This window comes from Aquarana catesbeiana, linkage group LG05 (genome assembly GCF_042186555.1).
Source record: "Aquarana catesbeiana isolate 2022-GZ linkage group LG05, ASM4218655v1, whole genome shotgun sequence".
Lineage (NCBI taxonomy): Eukaryota > Metazoa > Chordata > Amphibia > Anura > Ranidae > Aquarana > Aquarana catesbeiana.
The window spans coordinates 228,665,588-228,688,640 of record NC_133328.1 but is presented as its reverse complement, the minus strand read 5'-3'; the positions used below and the strand labels follow the sequence as shown (position 1 = coordinate 228,688,640).

The 23,053-nt window shown below is 42.5% G+C and overlaps 1 protein-coding gene across 1 annotated transcript in view; it reads left to right on the top strand.

Moving 5' to 3' along the window:
* SPMIP7 (sperm microtubule inner protein 7) overlaps positions 1-23,053 on the top strand; it is a 136,405-nt gene that overhangs the window by 15,377 nt on the left and 97,975 nt on the right. Inside the window, exon 3 of the mRNA XM_073630618.1 lies at positions 5,616-5,683. Within this exon, the coding sequence (XP_073486719.1) occupies positions 5,616-5,683 (68 nt within the window). The remainder of the gene's footprint in view (positions 1-5,615; positions 5,684-23,053) is intronic.

Below are 23,053 nucleotides of genomic sequence, written 5' to 3'. Positions count from 1 at the left end.
GTGAGTGTTAGCTGCTAGTTTTAGTCTCTGAACGCAGTTCCTATTTTCTTGCTGGGAATGGCAGCTCACCAGCTGGCTGCTAAATGTCAAAAAACTGGTCAGTGATGCTGACTGATGTAATTGGACTTGAAGTCATTCATATATTGGTGGTAGAATTCATCAATAAATTAATCACTCCTGGCTGCAGTAGCAGCCAAAGGTTTTGGAGGATGAGCATAGCCAAACCTTGCAATTTAGTTTCCCCATTCAGTGGACCTCCAACAGTTAAAGTTTAGGCCAGACTCTCCATCGACCTGAACCTGAAGCTCATCCATATTGCTGACAATTTATATTACAAGTCGGTACATTACATTTGTAGTATTTTTACAAAATAGGTGCAATGTTGCTAGAAATAACCTACTTGGAAATTTTGACAATAATTTGTACAATTTCAGAAGCTGTCAGTCAGATTTTTTTTTTGAACTGTGTACTCTAAGCAGCAATGTTATAGAAAAAATAGAGGCTTTTTTAGGCCTAAAATGCCTAATTTTTTTTTTAAGAGCTGACAATCCATGTCCACAGCCAGGCTTATATGATTGCTTAGTATTGTTGGACAACAAATTAAGGCTTTGTTTGCCAAAATACATGGCTATAGGAACATGCTATCTATCTTCATTGCCTTAGTGCCATGCTTATTAGAGAAGGGTATATTTCTACTTGCAAAAACAGATCAGTGTTATATACAGTAGGTGCCACCAAAAAGTGTTGTTGGCCATGTTTCCAGCAGAGGCAATGGCAGTGACCCCTCTACACAACATCAAAATATCCAAGTCGGTAAGGAAGGATGCAGTAACAGCAAGTAGTCTGGCATTTGCAATACATGGCACCTGTGGCCTCTGTTTTAACAATAAATCTAAGTGGCCGGTCCACAAGAGATTGTCAAGTGTGCCTCTTAACCACTTGACCTCCGGATGATTTAACCCCCATTCATGACTAGACCATTTTTTGCGATATGGCACTGCATTACTTCAACTGACAATTGCACGATCGTGCAACACTGTACCCAAATAAAATTTATGTCCTTTTTTTCCACAAATAGATGAGCTTTTTGCAGCACTTGTGTACAATTTGAGTTCACCTTTAACTGCACTTTCACCTCCTTCCTGCCCAGGCCAATTTTCACCTTTCAGCGCTGTCACACCTTGAATTACAATTGCGCGGTCATGCAATGGTGTACCCAAATTACATTTTTATCTTTTTTTTTTTTTTTACACAAATAGAGCTTTCTTTTGGTGGTATTTAATCAACACTGGAGGGGGTTCTGGCTAAAAAAAAAGATCGAAAACTTTAAATAAAAAAAAAAAAAATAATAATAATAATTCTTAGCTTACATCAGAAAATGTTGTAAATAAGTAATTTTTCTCCTTCACTGATGTGCGCTGATGAGGTGGCACTGATGGGCACTGATAGGCTGCATGGATGGGGACTGATGAGGAGGCACTAATATGCTGCACTGATGAGCAGGCACTGAAAGGCAGCATTGATTGGTGTCACTGATGGGCACTAATTGGTGTCACTGATTGGTGTGGCTGAAGGGCACAAACTGGCATCAATTGCTGGGCACTGTTGGGGCTGCACTGTAATCGGGGGGAACTCCCCTGCGTGTAGATGCCGCTGATCGGTTCTCCTCACCCCACACTCTGTCAGTGTGAGGTGAGGAGAGCCGATAAATGGCACTTCCGCATTTACATGTGATCGGCTGTGATTGGACACAGCCGATTTACATAGGTGAAGAGCTGCGTAATCGGCTCTTTACCGACATCAGGGTTGCGCTGTGTCCTAGGGACATGGCGAGCCTGCGATCACCGTACTGTGCGCCCCCCCCCCCCCCCCCCTCGGGGGCGTGAGCGGTGCCACTGGAAATGACAAGGGATCCCAACCACCGTCATTTCCCTATACGGCAGATGGGAAGAGGTTAAAGTCCGTTTATCTGCTGCCCTTTCCCCTCTACATCAGTTCAAAGTACACAGATCGAAGGCTATTTTTCAGCTTCCTGAAGACGGGTGGGGATTTGATGTCACACACTGCACAACAAAGAGCACAGAGCTGAGTGTAACCTGAGACCTGAGTGGAGGGAATGGACACATCCCCTCCATACAGTCTTACAGGGAAACAATCATAGCTGAGGCTGTCAGTCATTTGCTGTATGCTGGAGAGGCGGGGCCATCTTCTGGGATTGTCTAGTGTCAGTATTAATGATCAGAAGTGAATGCAAATAGCAAAAGATGAGAGAACAGACAGAAATCTCAGTGCTTTTTGGATTGAGGCTAGTACACACTATGGAAGTATGCTTTGTTCAGTTTTTATTTCAGAAGTTTACAATCACTTTATTGCTGAACTCCAGGCCAACGGCCAACTACACAATTAACACATATGTGGATTTGTATTTTTGTCCAGTCCTGGGATTTACACAGCCCTGCTAGCTAGCAGTGGTGGCTGGTGGCAATTTTTTTTTTGGGGGGGTGGCAAACAGTGCACCCACAGCCACCGTCCAGTCAGTTGGGTCCGGAGCACACACCCAATCTATGGTGGACATCGATTCACCCAGGTGACAGGCGGTGGGCATTACGGGCGACGGGCACTGCATCACGGGCGGCTTCCCCTGCAGGCATCACGGTAGCTTATGTCTCCTCCCTCCTCCTCGATGGCCAACCAGAACGCTAATCCTTTCAGGCCAATCGGGAAATGGGTCTCAGACATGCTTCCTGATTGGCCGGGAGGAGAATCTCTGTGATAATAGTGAATATTCATTTGCTATTGTCACACAACTGAGTGGGCTTGGTTTGCAGTGCTCTGCGCCTCGAGCCCACCCTTTTTTGAAGTCTATTAAAGCCTCTAGCTCTAATCATGTGCTTCGAAAAAACAAACCCCCAATTTGGAATTCATGCATCCGGCGTCCTGCATGGGGGCCAGACACATGGATAGGGGGGGCGGTGCCCGTGCGCCCTTAATAGATGGGCGCCCCTGCCTGCTAGACCATAAAATCAGCCTGGTTAACTTGATTTTTCTCTACTGCAGGTATACAAGCCTGGTAAGTTCCCTGCCTCCAAACTGTGATATTCCATTGAAAGGGCAGAAGCAGATAGCAGAGCTCATTCCCCCTCTGTCTCCTCCTGTCAGCATGTTTTAGGTCCACAAATTTCAATGCAATACACCTGATTGGTTCCCAGTACTTTCCCTAATTCTCGTAATCTGGGTTCTATTGTAAGAATCTAATATCAACATATATTCCGACAATTACACTAGAAGCATTTAAAACTACTTTTCATTATTTATTTATTTTTTTTGTTATTTATATCTTCCTGGAGTTCATCTTTAGAAGGAACAATTCATACTGACCATTTGATGAAACCATGCATACAGTGAAAACTGTTAAAATGATCAGTTGAACCAGCAAAATAGGAAACTAAAATTATGGGTAAACTCCCTGTAAAAGTGAAACACGCCTCTCCTAACTTTGAAACCTTCATTTTGATCAATAAAGCAGAACCCCAGCCAAAAATAACAAGATAAAAAGGAATAGCCCATTGAAGGCAAAAAAAAAAAAAAAAACCATCAGCCTTTGCTGCATATTCACCCTAATCCAGAGATTTCCAATGCATTCCTTTTTATTTGCAGCAAGATGTCCTCAGTCTGATAGCCACCATTATGCAACCCACTTCCTTTGAGCTAAGGTTATCCTGGACCTTCCCCAGTCTGTATTTGGACAGTGAAAGGAAAAGCAGCACTGTGATGAACTCATCTCTGTTTCTCTATCTCCTCCTATCAAATTAACTGATTTGATTCTTGTACTGCTTCTTCCTAACACTCCAGCCCTATTGTGCAGGAACTGTAGGAGGCTTATATCGGGTCATTTGCAGCATGTACAGTGGGGCAAAAAAGTATTTAGTCAGCCACCAATTGTGCAAGTTCTCCCACTTAAAAAGATGAGAGAGGCCTGTAATTGTCATCATAGGTATACCTCAACTATGAGAGACAAAATGTGGAAACAAATCCAGACAATCACATTGTCTGATTTTTGAAAGAATTTATTTGAAAATTATGGTGGAAAATAAGTATTTGGTCAATATCAAAAGTTCATCTCAACACTTTGTTATATATCCTTTGTTGGCAATGACAGAGGTCAAACGTTTTCTGTAAGTCTTCACAAGGTTGTCACACACTGTTGCTGGTATGTTGGCCCATTCCTCCATGCAGATCTTCTCTAGAGCAGTGATGTTTTGGGGCTGTCGCTGGGCAACATGGACTTTCAACTCCCTCCAAAGGTTTTCTATGAGGTTGAGATCTGGAGACTGGCTAGGCCACTCCAGGACCTTGAAGTGCTTATTATGAAGCCACTCCTTCGTTGCCCAGGCTGTGTGTTTGGGATCATTGTCATGCTGAAATACCCAGCCACGTTTCATCTTCAATGCCCTTGCTGATGGGAGGAGGTTTGCACTCAAAATCTCATGATACATGGCCCCATTCGTTCTTTCATGTACACGGATCAGTCGTTCTGTTCCCTTTGCAGAGAAGCAGCCCCAAAGCATGATGTTGCCACCCCCATGCTTCACAGTAGGTATGGTGTTCTTTGGTTGCAACTCAGCATTCTCTCTCCTTCAAACACGACGAGTTGTGTTTCTACCAAACAGTTCTACTTTGGTTTTATCTGACCATATGACATTCTCCCAATCCTCTTCTGGATCATCCAAATGCTCTCTAGCAAACCTCAGATGGGCCCGGACATGTACTGGCTTAAGCAGGGGGACACGTCTGGCACTGCAGGATCTGAGTCCCTGACGGCATAGTGTGTTACTGATGGCAGCCTTTGTTACGTTGAACCAAGCTCTCTGCAGGTCATTCACTAGGTCCCCCCGTGTGGTTCTGGGGTTTCTGCTCACCGTTCTTGTGATCATTTTGACGCCATGGGGTGAGATCTTGCGTGGAGCCCCAGATCGAGGGAGATTATCAGTGGTCTTGTATGTCTTCCATGTTCTAATTATTGCTCCCACAGTTGATTTCTTCACACCAAGCTGCTTGCCTATTGCAGATTCAGTCTTCCCAGCCTGGTGCAGGTCTACAATTTTGTTTCTGGTGTCCTTCGACAGCTCTTTGGTCTTCACCATAGTAGAGTTTGGAGTGTGACTGTTTGAGGTTGTGGACAGCTGTCTTTTATACTGATAACAAGATCAAACAGGTGCCATTAATACAGGTAATGAGTGAAGGACAGAGGAGCCTCTTAAAGAAGAAGATACAGGTCTATGAGAGCCAGAAATCTTGCTTGTTTGTAGGTGACCAAATACTTATTTTCCACCATAATTTGCAAATAAATTATTTCAAAAATCAGACAATGTGATTGTCTGGATTTGTTTACACATTTTGTCTCTCATTGTTGAGGTATACCTATGATGACAATTACAGGCCTCTCTCATCTTTTTAAGTGGGAGAACTTGCACAATTGGTGGCTGACTAAATACTTTTTTGCCCCACTGTATAGTGTTGATTTTTTTAGCTCCTATATATTTTGAAAATGTACTATTTGACATATTTTGAGTTATTATTGTTTTAATTCTGAATTTTCTAACTATTCTAAACAGCATTCAGAAGATAATTGCTCAAGAGATGCCTTGGTCCACAAATTTATGTACACTTCATCTACACAAAGGTAAAATATGTTTAAATGTAAACTTTAAGAGTGTCCTTCCTAGATATTTGTTTTTCTTAGGAAAGCATACTTTGCTTTAGCACTGGCTCAATAAACAAATCACTATTGCATATCTGAAAGTTCTCTGTACATTCACTGTGCAAGCCTGGACTTTTCCAGGGTGGTTCTTGAGTGAAGATTTAGTAAATCAGCCTCACTCTGTGCTGGTACTCATTGATGCTACCTCCCCAAGCCATATGCATCCGTGCCTCTTTTTCATTGGTATGAGCTTCAATATTTTATTTATTACAGGCACTTATATAGCACAATCAATTTACGCAGCACTTTACATATACAGTATCTCACAAAAGTGATTACACCCCTCACATTTTTGTAAATATTTTACTATATCTTTTATATTATATCTTTTCATGTGACAACACTGAAGAAATTACACTTTACTACAATGTAAAGTAGTGAGATGCTCAATAGGGTTTAAGTCTGTATACGTGCTTGGTCAGTCGATCACTTTTACCCTCAGCTTCTTTAGCAAGGCAGTGGTCATCTTGGAGGCGTGTTTGGGGTCGTTATCATGTTGGAGTATTGCCCTGCGGCCCAGCCTCCGAATGGAGGGGATTACGCTTTGCTTCAGTATGTCACAGTACATGTTGGCATTCATGGTTTGCTCAATGAACTCTAGCTCCCCAGTGGCGGCAGCACTCATGCAGCCCCAGACCACGACACTCCCACCACCATTCTTGACTGTAGGCAAAACACACTTGTCTTTGTACTCCTCACCTTGTTGCACCACACACGCTTGACACCATCTGAACCAAATAAGTTTATCTTGGTCTCATCAGACCACAGGACATGGTTCCAGTAATCCATATCCCTAGTCAGCTTGTCTTCAGCAAACTGTTTTGCTGGCTTTTTTGTGCATCATCTTTAGAAGAGGCTTTCTTCTGGGACGACAGCCATGCAGACCAATTTGATGCAGTGTGCGGTGTATGGTCTGAGCACAGACAGGCTGACCTCTCCACCCCTTCAACATCTGCAGCAATGCTCATCTATTTCCCAAAGACAACTTCTGGATATGACGCAGAGCACATACACTCAACTTCTTTGATCGACCATGGCGAGGCCTGTTCTAAATGGAACCTGTCCTGTTAAACAGCTGTATGGTCTTGGCCACCATGCTGCAGCTCAGTTTCAGGGTCTTGGCGATCTTTTTATAGCCTAGGCCATCTTTATGTAGTGCAACAATTATTTTTTTCAGGTCCTCAGAGAGTTCTTTGCCATGAGGTACCATGTTGAACTTCCAGTGACCAGTATGAGAGAGTGAGAGCAATAACACCAAATTTAACAAACCTCCTCCCCATTCACACCTGAGACCTTGTAACACTAACTAGTCACATGACACCGGGGAGGGAAAATGGCTAATTGCGCCCAATTGACTTGTGGTTGTACTCACTTTTGTTGCCAGCGGTTAAGACATTATTGGCTGTGTGTTGAGTTATTTTGAGGGGACAGCAAATTTACACTGTTATACAAGATGTACACTCACTACTTTACGTTGTAGTAAAGTGTCATTTCTTCAGTGTTGTCACATGAAAAGATATAATAAAATATTTACAAAAACGTGAGGGGTGTACTCACTTTTGTGAGATACTGTATATTGTACATTCACATCAGTCCCTGCCCCCGAGGAGCTTACAGGCTAAGGTATCCAAAATATTTGTTGTTTTGCTCTCTGTTTCTAACAATTGGGTCTGTCATTGAGTTTCTCTAAAAACAGAGAGACACTCAAGTTACAAATAAGGCCTGTAATGTGACCAACATTCTTGTGAGTAACTAAAGTTGGGTATACTGTAAGTTCAAAAGACAAAGAGAATGGAGGTGGATTTGTATTTTGTTCCTATTGTATGTTATAGTATGAGATGCTTAAATTGTATCTCCACTTTTGTTAACAAAAACAATCCTCTCTGGATGATCTACAGTGCCTTGAAAAAGTATTTATACCCCTTGAAATTTTCCATGTTTTGTCATGTTACAACTAAAAATGTAAAGATATTTTATTGGGATTTTATGTGATAGACCAGCACAAAGTGGCATATAATTGTGAAGTGGAAGGAAAATGATAAATGGTTTTCACATTTTTTTACAAATAAATATCTGAAAAGTGTGGCGTGCATTTGTATTCAGCCCCCTTTACTCTGATACCCCTAACTAAAATCCAGTGGAATCAATTGCATTCAGAAGTCACCTAATTAGTAAATAGAGTCCACCTGTGTGTAATTTAATCTCAGTATAAATACAGCCATTCTGTGAAGCCCTCTGAGGTTTGTTAGAGAACCTTAGTGAACAAACGGCATCATGAAGGCCAAGGAATACACCAGACAGGACAGGAATAAAGTTTCGGAGAAATTTAAAGCAGCGTTAGGTTATGAAAAAATATGAAAATCTTATAGAACGCTGTTCAATCCATTATCCGAAAATGGAAAGAGTATGGCACAACTGCAAACCTACCAAGACATGGCCGTCCACCTAAACTGACAGGCTGGGCAAGGAGAGCATTAATCAGAGAAGCAGCCGAGAATCCCTGGGTGGGAGAATCTGTCCACTATTAGTCGTGCACTCCACAAATCTGGCCTTTATGGAAGAGTGGCAAGAAGAAAGCCATTGTTGAAAGAAAGCCATAAGAAGTCCCATTTGCTAGAAGCCATGTGGGGGACACAGCAAACATGTGGAAGAAGGTGTTCGGGAAAGCAAAACACTATGTGTGGTGGAAAACTAACACTGCACATCACCCTGAATACACTATACGTACCGTGAAACATGGTGGTGGCAGCATTATGTTGTGGGGAAGCTTTTCTTCAGCAGGGACAGGGAAGCTGGTCAGGGTTGATGGGAAGATGGATGGAGCCAAATACAGGGTAGTCTTAGAAGAAAACCCGTTAGTTTGCAAAAGACTTGAGACTGGGGCAGAGGTTCACCTTCCAGCAGGACAACAACCCTAAACATACAGCCAGAGCTACAATGGAATGGTTTAGATCAAAGCATATTCATGTGTTAGAATGACCCAGTCAAAGTTAAGACCTAAATCCAATTGAGAATCTGTGGCAAGACTTGAAAATTGCTGTTCACAGATGCTCTTCATCCAATCTGACAGAGCTTGAGCTATTTTGCAAAGAAGAATGGGCAAAATAATTTTTCACTCTCTAGATGTGCAAAGCTAGTAGAGACATACCCAAAAAGACTTGCAGCTGTAATTGCAGTGAAAGGTGGTTCTACAAAGTATTGACTGAGGGGGGCTGATTACAAATGCACGCCACACTTTTCACATATTTGTAAAACATTTTGAAAACCATTTATTATTTTCCTTCCACTTCACAATTATGTGCCACTTTGTGTTGGTCTATCACAGGGGTCTTCAAACTATGGCCCTCCAGTTGTTCAGGAACTACAATTCCCATCATGCCTAGTCATGTCTGTGAATGTCAGAGTTTTACAATGCCTCATGGGATGTGTAGTCTCGTAACAGCTGGAGGGCCGTAGTTTGAGGATCCCTGGTCTATCAGATACAATCCCAATAAAATACATTTATGTTAATGGTTGTAACATGACAAAATGTGGAAAATGTCAAGGGGTATGAATACTTTTTCAAGGCACTGTATGTATGTTGGGAGCTTTTTTTTTAAACAAATTTTGTTACAAATTACTATCTTTTTCTGTTCTTCAGGGAAAGCTGTTTGTTTCACTTTGTCCTTTCCAGAATGATTACTGGACAGGAGGGTCAGCTTTTATTATACCCACTAGAACAAATCCCCTTGTTCTAGTGAGTAAAGCTGCAGTGTTGCATATGGATAATCCTGAGGGATATGAACATGTTTGAATGTATCTTAGGCCCCTTTCACACTGGGGCGGTGGGGGCGTCGGCGGTACAACAGCGCTATTTTTAGCGCTGCTGTACCGTCGTTCTTGCATCGGTATTCAGCCGCTAGCAGTGCGGTTTTAACCCCCGCTGGCGGCCGAAAAAGGGTTAAAATCCCTCGTACAGCGCGGCTATAGCCGCGGTATTGCCGCGGTATAGCCGCGCTGTCCCATTGATTTCAATGGGCAGGAGCGGTGAAGGAGCGGTGAATACACCGCTCCTTCACCGCTCCAAAAAAGCGGTTTGCAGGATTTTTTTCACCGTCCTGCCTGCGCACTGCTTCAGTGTGAAAGCCCTCGGGCTTTCACACTGAACAAACAGCGGAGGCTGTTTAGGGGCGGTTTGCAGGCGGTATTTTTAGCGCAATACCGCCTGCAAACCGCCCCAGTGTGAAAGGGGTCTTAGTGTAGACTTTTAAGAAAATCTGTGAGCCAATCACACAAGCAGAAAATTACATTTCTGGGGGTATTCTTTACACCTGTTTTATTATTAAAAAAAAGTCAGTACCTTTTCAAAATAAGAAAATATTTAAATCAATACAAATCCAGGGATCCAGGGAATATCCGATGGCCTCTTGGGGGATCAGGAAGAATTCCTCAAAGGTTCAGGGTCACAGGTAAACAGGGATAGTCGGGGACACGCCAAAAGGTCAGGGTCACGAGCAGACAGGAATAGTCGGGAACACGCCAAGGTCGGTAATAGAGACAAATGAATAGCACACGGCAAGCAGGAAACAGGAAGCCAAACACACAATGAATACACAATAGATGATCAGCACCGCTGGCTTGCAGTGCACAGGTTAATAAAGGGTTCCCTGATAGAGCCTGGGGTGGAGCCATACTTAGAGGAGAGTTTTAAGGTTGAACTGGATGGACTTGTGTCTTTTTTCAACCTGACTAACTATGCAACTATGTATAAAAACAGCCAGGTGAGAGTGGCTGGCCTCTTAGTCTGAACACATTAGGAGGGGTAAGCTAACTGAGAAAGATTACTGCATAACCATGACAATTTCTCACTGGAACATGCATAATATTTAATTGTAATCTTTCCTGAGATAGTCCTGAGTAGTCAGTGCCCAAATAAAAAATATTTACAAAACAAATTTGTTTGTACTTACCTGCCTTGTGTAGTGGATTTGCACAGAGCAGCCCAGATCCTCCTCTTCTCGGGTCCCTCTTCTGTGCTCCTGGCCCCTCCCTCCTGTTGAGTGCCCTCATAGCAAGCAGCTTGCTATTGGGAAACCTGTGCCGAACTGCAGCTCCCTGTGTCTATTTAGACACAGAGCTGCGGTTCGGTCCCACCCTCTCTCTCTCTCTCTCTCTCCTGATTGGCTGAGAGAGACTTTGATAGCAGTGGGAGCCAATGGTGCCGCTGCTGTGTCTCAGCCAATCAGGAGGGAGAGTTTCGGACGGCGAGTCACTCGTGGACATCGCTGGACAGAGAAGTGGCTCCATTAAGTATTAGGGGGGTGAGGGAGTGCTACTACACACAGAAAGCTTTTCATATTAATGCATAGAATTAAGGAATTATAAAAATAAATAAGATTCTAAACTTGTTGAAAACAAATGCAAAAATGTCAAGTATACTTCTATGGAAAAGTTAGTATTATGACATAATCATAAAGACACTTTCCTTGCTTTCATAGAAGCAACATCATCTCTGGCATTATCAACATTAATATCTTTTGCAATTGCACATTCAATAGAAAGTATAGGTTTGAAAGTCTTTCCTGTCTGATACTGGGATATAAATAATTTTAATGAGTTTCAGCCTGATGAAGCTCCTTTCATAAGAATCAACAGTAAAAAGAAGAGTCAAAAAAATGTTCAATGTTGTTTAAATATTTGGATAGGAAGCAGTACATGAATAGTAATGTATTATCTGACACAGATCAGGAGGCATTGCTCATTCTTTTTTCTGACTGTACAGACTCAACCAAAAATGTAAAGCTTTCAAACTCAGTGGACATTTCCAAGGTATCCAGATCTTTGTTGTACTTAGAAGCCAAGTTAAATGCAGCTTTCTATAATTTTGTCACAGTCGTTGTGACAAGAGGAGGGCAAGAGAGGCACACAAAGTCCAGATGTTTCTATTAGTGTTTGTGACTTCCATGGCAAGTCTGTGATGATAACATCAAAAATCTGGTTATGGTCGATTCTAAAATTTCTTCACTCAGGTTGACTTGCACATCTTGGGACTCGTACGAGACTTAGTTTTCCATTGCCTCTTTTGTGGAAATGTTGCAGGAATCTCATATTTATCACATACTTCTGCAGCATAATTAAATATTTCCTGAACATCCATATTACACATTTCTTGAAAAGTGTGTCTTAAGCCATTTCTCATTTGAAATGCCTGTAGTATGGAAATCCCTTTGGCCTGGATAACTTGGTTTACCCAATCAACTCGACTGAAGATTCTGTTCCACACAAACAGCATACACAAAAAATAACTAACCTGCAGCAGAAGACTTTAAGAAGTTGACCTGGATTCACGATTCAATGTGTTTTCTATAATGTCCGTAAGAGCTTCATATATATTAGTGATCTGTGTAAAAAAAGCTTTTATTGTGCTTGCCCAGTGTGCTGCCCGTAAATGTCCATTACAGGCAGCTGTGCTTGTAAAAAAGAAGGCTGCGGGCCGACAGCGCAACTGCGCATGTGCCGTTCCGAAGCCTGCCGGGCTCGGGAAAACTCATACGCGCTCGGCCGGGCGGGCGCATGCGCAGTGACGTGATGGCACCGCCTGGTGCCATTTTTGAATGGCAGGCGCTCGTTCTCTGTGGCGTCCCGATCTCGCTCACCACAGTGACAGCAGAGGAGGAGAAGGAGGTCAGTCTCTGCTTGTAACGGAGTGCCACTGACTAGTGTGACTATCCACTCCAGGGCAGTCAGATACTGATGTGTAATTGTGTATGCAATTGTGCTGATCAGCCTGAGCCAAGTATGGAGGAGGAGGGAGGCCAGCTAGAGCAGAGCCATCCAATAGGAGAACGCTACACAGACAGCCTCTGACCCCCTGTACCATGTCCACACAGCCTCTGAGTCTGACCCCCCCGTACTCTACCATGTCCACACAGCCTCCAAGTCAGACCCCCCTTTACTGTACCATAGTTACATAGTAGGTGAGGTCGAAAAAAAGACACAAGTCCATCAAGTCTATATCTGAATAATTAAAATCCCCCATTATGATAACACTTCCCATCCTTGCTGCTAATCCAATTTGTGATAGGAGATCTGTCTCCCCTTTGTCCTTCAGGTTAGGGGGCCTATAGCATACTCCCAGTATTATTTTCCCCTTAGCTTCATCCCTTTGGAGCTCTACCCATAAGGATTCCACCTCCTCCCTAGCTCCCTTAGTGATGTCATCTCTCACATTCACATTATTCTTGATATATAGGCATACCCCTCCCCCTTTTTTACCCTCTCTATCCTTGCGATAAAGGGTATACCCTTGAATGGTTGCCAGCCAATCATGAGAGCTGTTGAACCAGATCTCTGAAATTTCCACAAAATCCAAATCCTCCTTGGAGGATCCCCTCTGACCCCCCCCCCCCGTACTGTACCATGTTCGCACAGCCTCTGACCCCCCTGTACCATGTCCACAAAGCCTCTGACCAGCCCCTCTGTACTGTACCATGTCTGCACATCCTCTGACCCCACCTGTACCATGTCTGCACAGCCTCTGACCCCCCTGTACCATGTCCACACAGCCTCTGACCCCCCTGTACTGTACTAGGTCCGCACTGCCTCTGACCTTCCCTGTACTGTACCATCTCCGCACAGCCTCTGACCCCCCCGTACCATGTCCGCACAGCCTCTGACCCCCCCCCCCCGTACTGTACCATGTCCGCACAGCCTCTGACCCCCCTGCGGAAGTGGGTTTTCACAAATTTTTCACTATGTTCAAAAGACAAGCTATGTCTTTGGGTCCAATTCTAGTTGGTTGAACAAGTCAGCCAACACTGTGTGGTATATTCAGTGTTGAAGGGGGCTTCAGCCTGGGTTCTACCTCTTGCTTAGCACAAATCTGCCCCATCAGAAGTACTGACTATGTATGGTCTTACACTCAAACTCAGATGAAGGATACCAGCATATTTTATTTACAGTGGTGGACCATTTTACCAAGTTTTCAGTGCCAGTACTGACCTACAGCCAGGCAGCCAAGACCACCACCTAGATAGTGTGGAAGCACTTCTACATTTTTTTATAACTGTACACAGCAGATATATTCAGAACAGGAACCCTGTTTCAAGAGTTCCAAGAATGTTGCCACTCACTAGCCACATTAGGAATTCGCACAATACCCCATACCACCCACAAAGCAATGGGGCATGTGAGAGGTTCATTTGCAGTCTGATACAACTGCTGAGAGAATCAGCTCATGAGAAATTAGGCAAATGGTTCCACTGCACAGCCAAAGTGGTCTGGAAATACAGCCACACAGTGCATTCTTCAACAGGCCACTCACACTGTTATTTATGACTGTACTCTCAGGGGGCCCACAGATCTATGTGCCACTGTGTCCATAGAAGAACTTGAACACATCCTCCGAGCCCATGGCCGGTCCCCGCCGCTCCTGCCCCCCCCCCCCCCCCCACGATATCCATTCCAGACTTCATCATAGACTGGCTCTGGATGTGAAGACAGCAGGAACAGTCCACCAGAGGATCAAAGGATTAGGTACATATAGCTTTTCCTTGTGCCCCTGGACAAAACAAGCAGTTAATCCATGCAGTAGAAAATACATTTTTGCCCGGTGTTCTTCTTTAAATCAGGGAATAGTGCTGGAAAGGTAAAGGAAAAGTGCTGGGGAGGAGGGACTGAAACATAGGGTTGGACAATAAAATACTCTCTTTCCATACTACCAGAATACAATATTTTTGCCATAGTGGTTCTAAATATGTGTGCCATCATAAACTTGACTACAGGCAAGGTACATTTGAAAAATCGAAAATTAGAAAAATAATCATAAAATCATAAACTAATGAAAAAATATAGTAGAAAAATATTCTAATGTTAATCCGTTACAGACAATTATATGCAAGCTACACAATGCAATTAATGTAGAGAAAATGTTGTAATTCAAGGGATTATTTTCTAACTTCCAGATTCCAAAGATGCTGTGAAATTTTAGCAGCAAGCAGTGAAAGTAATGATGCACAGAAACAAAACAATTTAATAGTGTGCCAGTGCCGTGTATAACTTTTAAAGATTATTCTATTATGACATGTTTACTAGGCTGATCAAGAAAAGGATGTACAGCTGAGAGCAGCAAGCAAATAAAACATATATTAGCATAATACTTTTATGCATGATTATTTCTATTGTCAAATAAATTTTGTTTTTATCCTTTTCACTCCAGAAAGTGACTATCAAAGGAGCACCTTGAATAAACGACAAAAACAACTTATTCTGAACGTAAGGGAAATTCCCCTACAGGCCACCTTTAGTATACTACACCCAAAACTACAGATTTTTCTCGCTATATACACTAAGGCAATTCTATGTGAACCTGTGAAATCACATGTAAGGGAGAGAAATAAAAGCAGAATTTTTGTACTTATCGTAAAAAAACATTTTTTGGAGTTCATTAAGGGACACAGAATCAATAGTTATTTTGATAGATTTGGTTATACTGCCACCTTCAGGAGAATTTGGACACTGGCAAGCCATTGGCCAGCCAGGTATACCCTTCCCACTCTCAGCATGTCTCAGTTTTGTAAAAAAAGCAGTAATTAGAAGTGGATCACAAAAAAATATTCTACTACACAGCATCTAAATATACACTATAATATCAAAAGTATTGGGATGTCTGCCTTTACACGCACATAAACTTTAATGGCATCCCAGTCTTAGTTCTTAGGGTTCAATATTGAGTTGGCCCACCCTTTATAGCTATAACAGCTTCAGCTCTTCTAGGAAGGCTGTCCACAAGGTTTATGTTTGACTATTCTTCCAGATGCACATTTGTGAGGTCAGGCACTGATGTTGGACAAGAAGGCCTGGCTCGCAGTCTTCGCTCTAATTCATCTCAAAGGTGGTCTATCGTTTTGAGGTCAGGACTCTGTGCAGGCCAGTTATGTTCCTCCACCCCAAACTCGCTCATCCATGTCTTTATGGACCTTGCTTTGTGCACTGATGCGCAGTCATGTTGGAACAGGAAGGGGCCATCCCCAAACTGTTCCCACAAAGTTGGGAGCATGAAATTGTCCAAAATGTCTTGGTATGCTGACGCCTTAAGAATTTGCTTCACTGGAACTAAGGGGTCAAGCCCAACCCCTAAAAAACAACCCCACACCATAATCCCCCCTCCACCAAATGATTTGGATCAGTGCACAAAGCAATGTCCATAAAGATATGGATGAGCAAGTTTGGGGTGGAGGAACTTGACTGGGCTGCACAGAGTCCTGACCTCAGCCTGATAGAACACCTTTGGGAGGAATTTGAGCGGAGACTGCAAGCCAGGCCTTCTCGTCCAATATCAGTGCCTGACCTCACAAATGCACTTCTGGTCAGACATTCCCAAAGACACACTCCTAAACCTTGTGTACAGCCTTCCTAGGAAAGTTGTAGCTGCAATGGGTGGGCCAACATATTGAATATTGAACCTTACGGACTAAGACTGGGATGCCATTAAAGTTCATATGCGTGTAAAGGCAGGTGTCCCAAAACTTTTGACAATATAGTGTAGCTGTATAGATAAAAAGTAGCATGCACATAAAAGAAAAAGGTTCACCTTAGCAAGTGGTCGCGTATAACTAACATCACAACAGTAGCACTTGTTAATATTGCCTATAGGATGGAGACAAAACAGAAATGTAATTTTCACAAGAGGGGTGTAGCTAAAAAAAAAACCTCCAACTTTAATAAACAACACAATGAATTTCAGAGCAACCCATGCTCCCTCTTAAGAAGTAAAAACCCGAAACGTAAATAAGTAAATGCACAGTTTAAATTCACAGGAAATTCCCTTCCCCAAGTAGCAGGGGATTCTACAACACTTCATTATTAAAACAATGTAGCCACAAAAAAAAAGTAGCCTATCCATTTAATAAAGATTGCTGACATAATGGTTTATTCAACCTATGAATTCACTAGAGATTAAAAAGACAATGCAGCCTGTGGTGACCTTGTTCGTTTATGAATGAACTAGCAGATATAAGGGTGGAGACACAACACAAGTACTGGTGTCTAACATATATGCAGGGCTGATGGAAATTTGTTAAGTCATCTTGACAGCTTCAAAAGTCATAAATGTTAGTACTATACCTGGTGATAGCAAACACCATCCATGCAGTCTTGAACCCAGTTTATCTGCTTTTGATTTAGAAAGTCCCTGACCAGACCATTTAATTCTGTGTTATGAGATGAAATGAGGCTCACCAGACATACACAATTCACAATTCGGGGGCATTGTCATTGTCTGTGCCTGGATGGTGCATTGTAGTATCTTTCTCTGTTTCATCTGAGCTCCATTTCTATGGTGGCTTTCTATGGTGTCTGATACCTTGTTATAGTATTTCAGGGCCCAGAATCTACATTTTGGTATCTTTTTTGATGGTTTACGCCTTATTCTATGACAATTTATTTCCATTGTTGGTCTGGATTCCTATCTTGCTACATTGCTGGCTTTGCATTTACTATACACCAGGTACTTGCTTGATAGAGTTCTGCCTCACAGTGGTTTATAATCCCTTTGCTACCTAGTGGGTTTGCTACAGCAATACGTGTCATCCATGTATACGCATCGATCTGATACACATATGCTTCAGATTTGAAGCCTCTGTTTTTGAATGTCTGTATAGTCTCCTGGGGTGTCCCTATACCCCTGGATATAGGCTCATCAGCACCTACCCAGTATTTGTCCTGAGGAAGCTAATATCTAGAGCAACGCATCGACAAGCAAGAGTGGAGGCGATATTGGATCAAACTTTTTCCATTAGACTTAGTTAATCTCTATACCTTAGATCCAACCTCTTTAACTGCATTATTGGGTAACTGGTAACCGTGTCTATATAGGGTGTTGATTGTATGTTTTCATGTTTTTTTACTATGTTGTAATAAAATGTATCATTTTTTTTAATCAGTTCTCCTCTCAATATGTGCCCACAAAGTCCACCTTTTTTTGAGTCCTTGAATCCTTACATATATATGTTGGATGTTGGCATGGTGAGGGTTGGCATGGTGAGGGTAATTTAAAAAAATTATGAAAATGAATAAAAAACTTTAAAAACTACTGACACCGTCCACTGCGCTACTGACACCGCCCTCTTTGGTGGAGGTGGGGGTAAGGGGGGTGCCCCAGGTAAAAGAATGTCTAGCTTCGCCACTGACTATATACAATTGTGCTATGTTGCTGAGTATGTGTAGTGACTACATACAGTATTTCACAAACGTTAGTACACCCCTCACAGTTTTGTAAATATTTTATTATATCTTTTCATGTGACAACACTGAAGAAATTACACTTTGCTACAATGTAAAGTAGTGAGTATACATCTTGTATAACATTGTAAATTTGCTGTCCCCTCAGTATAACTCAACACACAGCCATTAATATCTAACCCGCTGGCAGCAAAAGTGAGTACATCCCTATGTAAAAATATCCAAATTTGGCCAAAAGTGTCAATATTTTGTGTGGCCATCATTATTTTTGAGGACTGCCTTAACCCTCTTGGGCATGGAGTTCACCAGAGCTTCATAGGTTGCCACTGGAGTCCTCTTCCACTTCTCCCTAATGACATCACGGAGCTGATGGTTGTTAGAGACCTTGCGCTCTTCCATCTTCTGTTTGAGGATGCCCACAGATGCTCAATAGGGTTTAGGTCTGGAGACATGCTTGGCCAGTCCATCACCTTTACCCACAGCTTCTTTAGCAAGGCAGTGGTCGTCTTGGAAGTGTTTGGGGTCATTATCATGTTGGAATAATGCACTGCAGCCCAGTCTCTGAAGGGAGGGGATCATGCTCTCCTTCAGTATGTTACATAGTTAGTAAGGTTGAATAAAGACACCAGTCCATCCAGTTCAACCTAAGTGAGTGTGGGTGAGTGTCTTATGTCACAGTACATGTTGGCATTCATGGTTCCCTCGATGAACTGTAGCTCCCCAGTGCCGGCAGCACTCATGCAGCCCCAGACCATGACATTCCCACCACCATGCTTGACTGTAGGCAAGACACACTTGTCTTGGTACTCCTCACCTGGTTGCCACTACACACGCTTCACACCATCTGAACCAAATAAGTTTATCTTAGTCTCATCAGACCACAGGTCATGGTTCCAGCAATCCATGTCCTTAGTCTGCTTGTCTTCAGCAAACTGTTTGCAGGCTTTCTTGTGCATTATCTTTAGAAGAGGCTTCCTTCTGGGATAACAGCCATGCAGACCAATTTGATGCAGTGTGCAGCGTTTGGTCTGAGCACTGATAGGCTGACCCACCACCCCTTCAACCTCTGCAGCAATGTAAGCAACACTCATACGTCTGTTTCCCAAAGACAACCACTGGATATGACGCTGATCATGTGCACTCAACTTCTTCTGGCGAGGCCTGTTCTGAGTGGAACCTGTCCTGTTAAACCGCTGTATGGTCTTAGCCACCGTGCTGCAGATCAGTTTCAGGGTCTTGGCAATCTTCTTATAGCTTAGATCATCTTTATGTAGAGCCTTAGAGAGCCTTTCAGTGACCAGTATGAGAGAGAAATGCTGCGTACACACGATCAGAATTTCCGCCAACAAATGTTCGATGTGAGCTTGTTGTCGGAAATTCCCACCATGTGTAGCCTGCATCGGACATTTTTTGTCCGAATTTCCGACCAACAAAATTTGAGAGCTGGTTCTCAAATTTTCCGACAACAAAATCCATTGTCGTAAATTCCGATCGTGTCTACACAATTCTGATGCACAAAATTCCACGCATGCTCGGAATCAAGCAAAAGAGCCACACTGGCTATTTAAACTTCTTTTTCTAGTCCCGTCATACATGTTGTACGTCACTGCGTTCTTGACGTTTGGAATTTCCTACAACATTTGAGCGACCGTGTGTATGCAAGACAAGTTTCAGCCAACATCCGTCGGAAATAAATCCACGGTTTGGTTGTCGGAAATTCCGATCGTCTGTACGCGGCATAAGAGTGATAACACCACATTTAACACACCTGCTCTCCATTCATACCTGAGACCTTGTAACACTAACAAGTCACATGACACCAGGGAGGGAAAATGGCTAATTGTGCCCATTTTGGACATTTTCACTTTGGGGTGTACTCACTTTTGTTGCCAGTGGTTTAGACATTAATGGCTGCGTGTTGAGTTATTTTGAGGGGACAGCAAATTGACACTGTTATACAAGCTGTACATTCACTACTTTACATTGTAGCAAAGTGTAATTTCTTCAGTGTTGTCACATGATATAATAAAATATTTACACAAATGTGAGGGGTGTACTCACTTTTGTGAGATATTGTATATACAGTATATATCAGACCTTTTGTATGTTAAGAAATTGTATGTATAAGATAACGATCATCCGCAATTCTCTACGCTTGTACAAGTGAACAAAATGTGTGTCCTCTTGCTCACCTTGAGGTTCAGATGCCGGTTAGGAAAACATGAATCAATTGTATCAACACATTTCATGTAATTTTTACCCTGGAAAAGCTCAGTGATGAAGAACTTTCAAAAACCAATTTCACAGGTGATTAACAAAATGATTATCTTCCTCATGAAGAAAAAAATTACTATTTCAATGGTAACCCATACAAAAATATATTTATTTAGGTAGCGTCTGCTTGAATTATATAGTAATTGATTGGCAAGCTGTAGTATTTCTGCTTCAAACTGAAACGTTTTAGAAGCTTACATTGTTATACTGGCAACTTCTAGGCATGCAATAAACAATTGTTAGTTCACACAAATCTCACTATTGTTAATTTGCACAAATCTTACTATTGTTAGTTCACACAATCCTAATGCTAGATTTAACAATGAATATATGTATTTAATGAACATATATGCATTTTGGCAGTGTTCAAACAAAAAAATTCAAATTGATTGGCTTAAAAGTGTAACTTCACTTTTAGTGCTGTTATAACTACACTCTGTTCCGGTTAACACCAATGCCGCGTACACACGATCGGAATTTCTGACGACAAATGTTCCATGTGAGCTTGTTGTCGGAAAATCCGACCGTGTGTAGGCTCCATTGGACATTTTCTGTCGGAATTTCTGACCAACAAAATTTGAGAGCTTGTTGTCAAATTTTCCGACAACAAAATCCGTTGTCGTAAATTCCGATCGTGTGTACACAATTTCGATGCACAAAATTCAGAGAAAAAGGGGGAGTTGGATGAAAACATTTGGAATTTCTTAACTACGTGCTAGTCTCACTTAGATGTACAAAACCTTAGATGTGTTTACAAATAAGAACATGTTATCAGAAGCAACCATTTTGTTCCAAATTCAGCTATTTTAGCCCACTGCCATATTCCCCCTTTGACGCTATTGTAGCGAAAACTTGAGCGGAGACTAAGCATCATAAAAGCTTCATTATGTACACAAGTGCCAGTTACTATGCCTTCACATTGGTAATAAGAATGCTATAGCAACATTTTGGTGGTTATGGACCCTACTCTAGTGGTTTTGATACATAGGTCACATGATTTGCCCTCCCTTTTGGGCCTAGCCAGTATCATTACTATGGCTACCAGAAATCTTATCAAAACATTTTTAGTAAACATCATATCAATGAATACCCTGAAGCTTCGGCTGTGCGTACTGTCAGCTTCCGGATGTGACTGGTGCAGAACTAGCATATCACAGATGTGTCCTTTTTCTTCCACCATGCGTTGACCCAGCAGCTTCCAGGAATGTGCTGGGAGCAGGGCTGCAGTCCAATTATCTTCTGCCATGTGGCGACCCAGCAGCTTCCAAGGATGTGCTGGGAACAGGGCTGGAGTTCTTCCCTCTGATTTCTCTAGTCAGTTTTAGCTATAAGGAGTCTTGAGGGTCTACTGCATCCAAGGGGTCACCTTCGGCCACCTTAATGTCTGTGGGGGTAGGCAACAGAACAGTGTAAGGACCTCTCAATCTAGGCCCTAAAGGGGTTAGGTTCTACTCTTTTACTCACACTGCATTTCCTGGTGCAAAGGGGTGGACTGAGTTGGCCGACTTATGGGGAGTTTTTTCCTGAACCCATTCCCCTATGTCCTGCATATTTTCCCCTAGTTTCTGTAACAGTTCACGATTCACCATCCATCTAATGTAAATCTCCCTTAATACCTTTTATGATGGGTGGGGGCCTACCGTATAGTGCTTCAAAAGGGGACAAATTTGTCCTCTTAGTTGGAGTACTCCGAATTCTCAGCAAAGCAATGGGCAGCATCAAGGTCCATTTCATTTGGGTTTCCTGACAGAGTTTGGCCAGTTGTAATTTAAGAGTATGGTTCATTCTTTCCACTTTTCCAGAACTTTATGGCCTATATGCGATGTGTAGTTTCCAAGTAATCTTGAGTGCTGTTGCTAATTCCTGGAGGCACTTGTGAACAAAGGCAGGGCCTTTGTCTGAGCCTATTGCAGAGGGGATTCCATATCTGGGGATAATTTCCTGGATCAGGCACTTGACCACTTCTTTTGTTTTCCTGCTCCTCGTGGGCCACACCTCTACCCAGCCTGGAACGGCCACCAGCAAATATTTGTATCCTTCTGAGGGGGTCATCACGATAAAGCCAACCAGTAATTCTTCCATCGGTAAGGCTCCTACAGCTTAAGAGGTGGGAAGCAAAGTGGCTGGGTTTAGGGTGTTAGCAATCTCTAAATGGATTTTGGGATTTTCACACAGCATGGCCTGGTATTTGCGGGACTCAAACATACGTCTCCTGACAATTCCAATTTCAGCGCATACTTTTTCTTCTTCGCAACATGCATATAAACCTCTTTCCACTTTCAACACATACTTTGTCTTCTTCTGTACAACATGTACAGTCAGGTCCATAAATTTTGGGACATCGACACAATTCTAATCTTTTTGTCTCTATACACCACCACAATGGATTTGAAATGAAACAAACATGATGTGCTTTAACTGCAGACTTTCAGCTTTAATTTGAGGGTATTTACATCCAAATCAGGTGAACAGTATAGGAATTACAACAGTTTGTCTATGTGCCTCCCACTTTTTAAGGGACCAAAAGTAATGGGACAGATTAATAATCATCCATCAAACTTTCACTTTTTAATACTTGGTTGCAAATCCTTTGCAGTCAATTACAGCCTGAAGTCTGGAACGCATAGACATCACCAGACGCTGAGTTTCATCACTGGTGATGTTCTGCCAGGCCTCTACTGCAACTGTCTTCAGTTCCTGCTTGTTCTTGGGGAATTTCCCCTTCAGTTTTGTCTTCAGCAAGTGAAATGCATGCTCAATCGATTCAGGTCAGGTAATTGACTTGGCCATTGCATAACA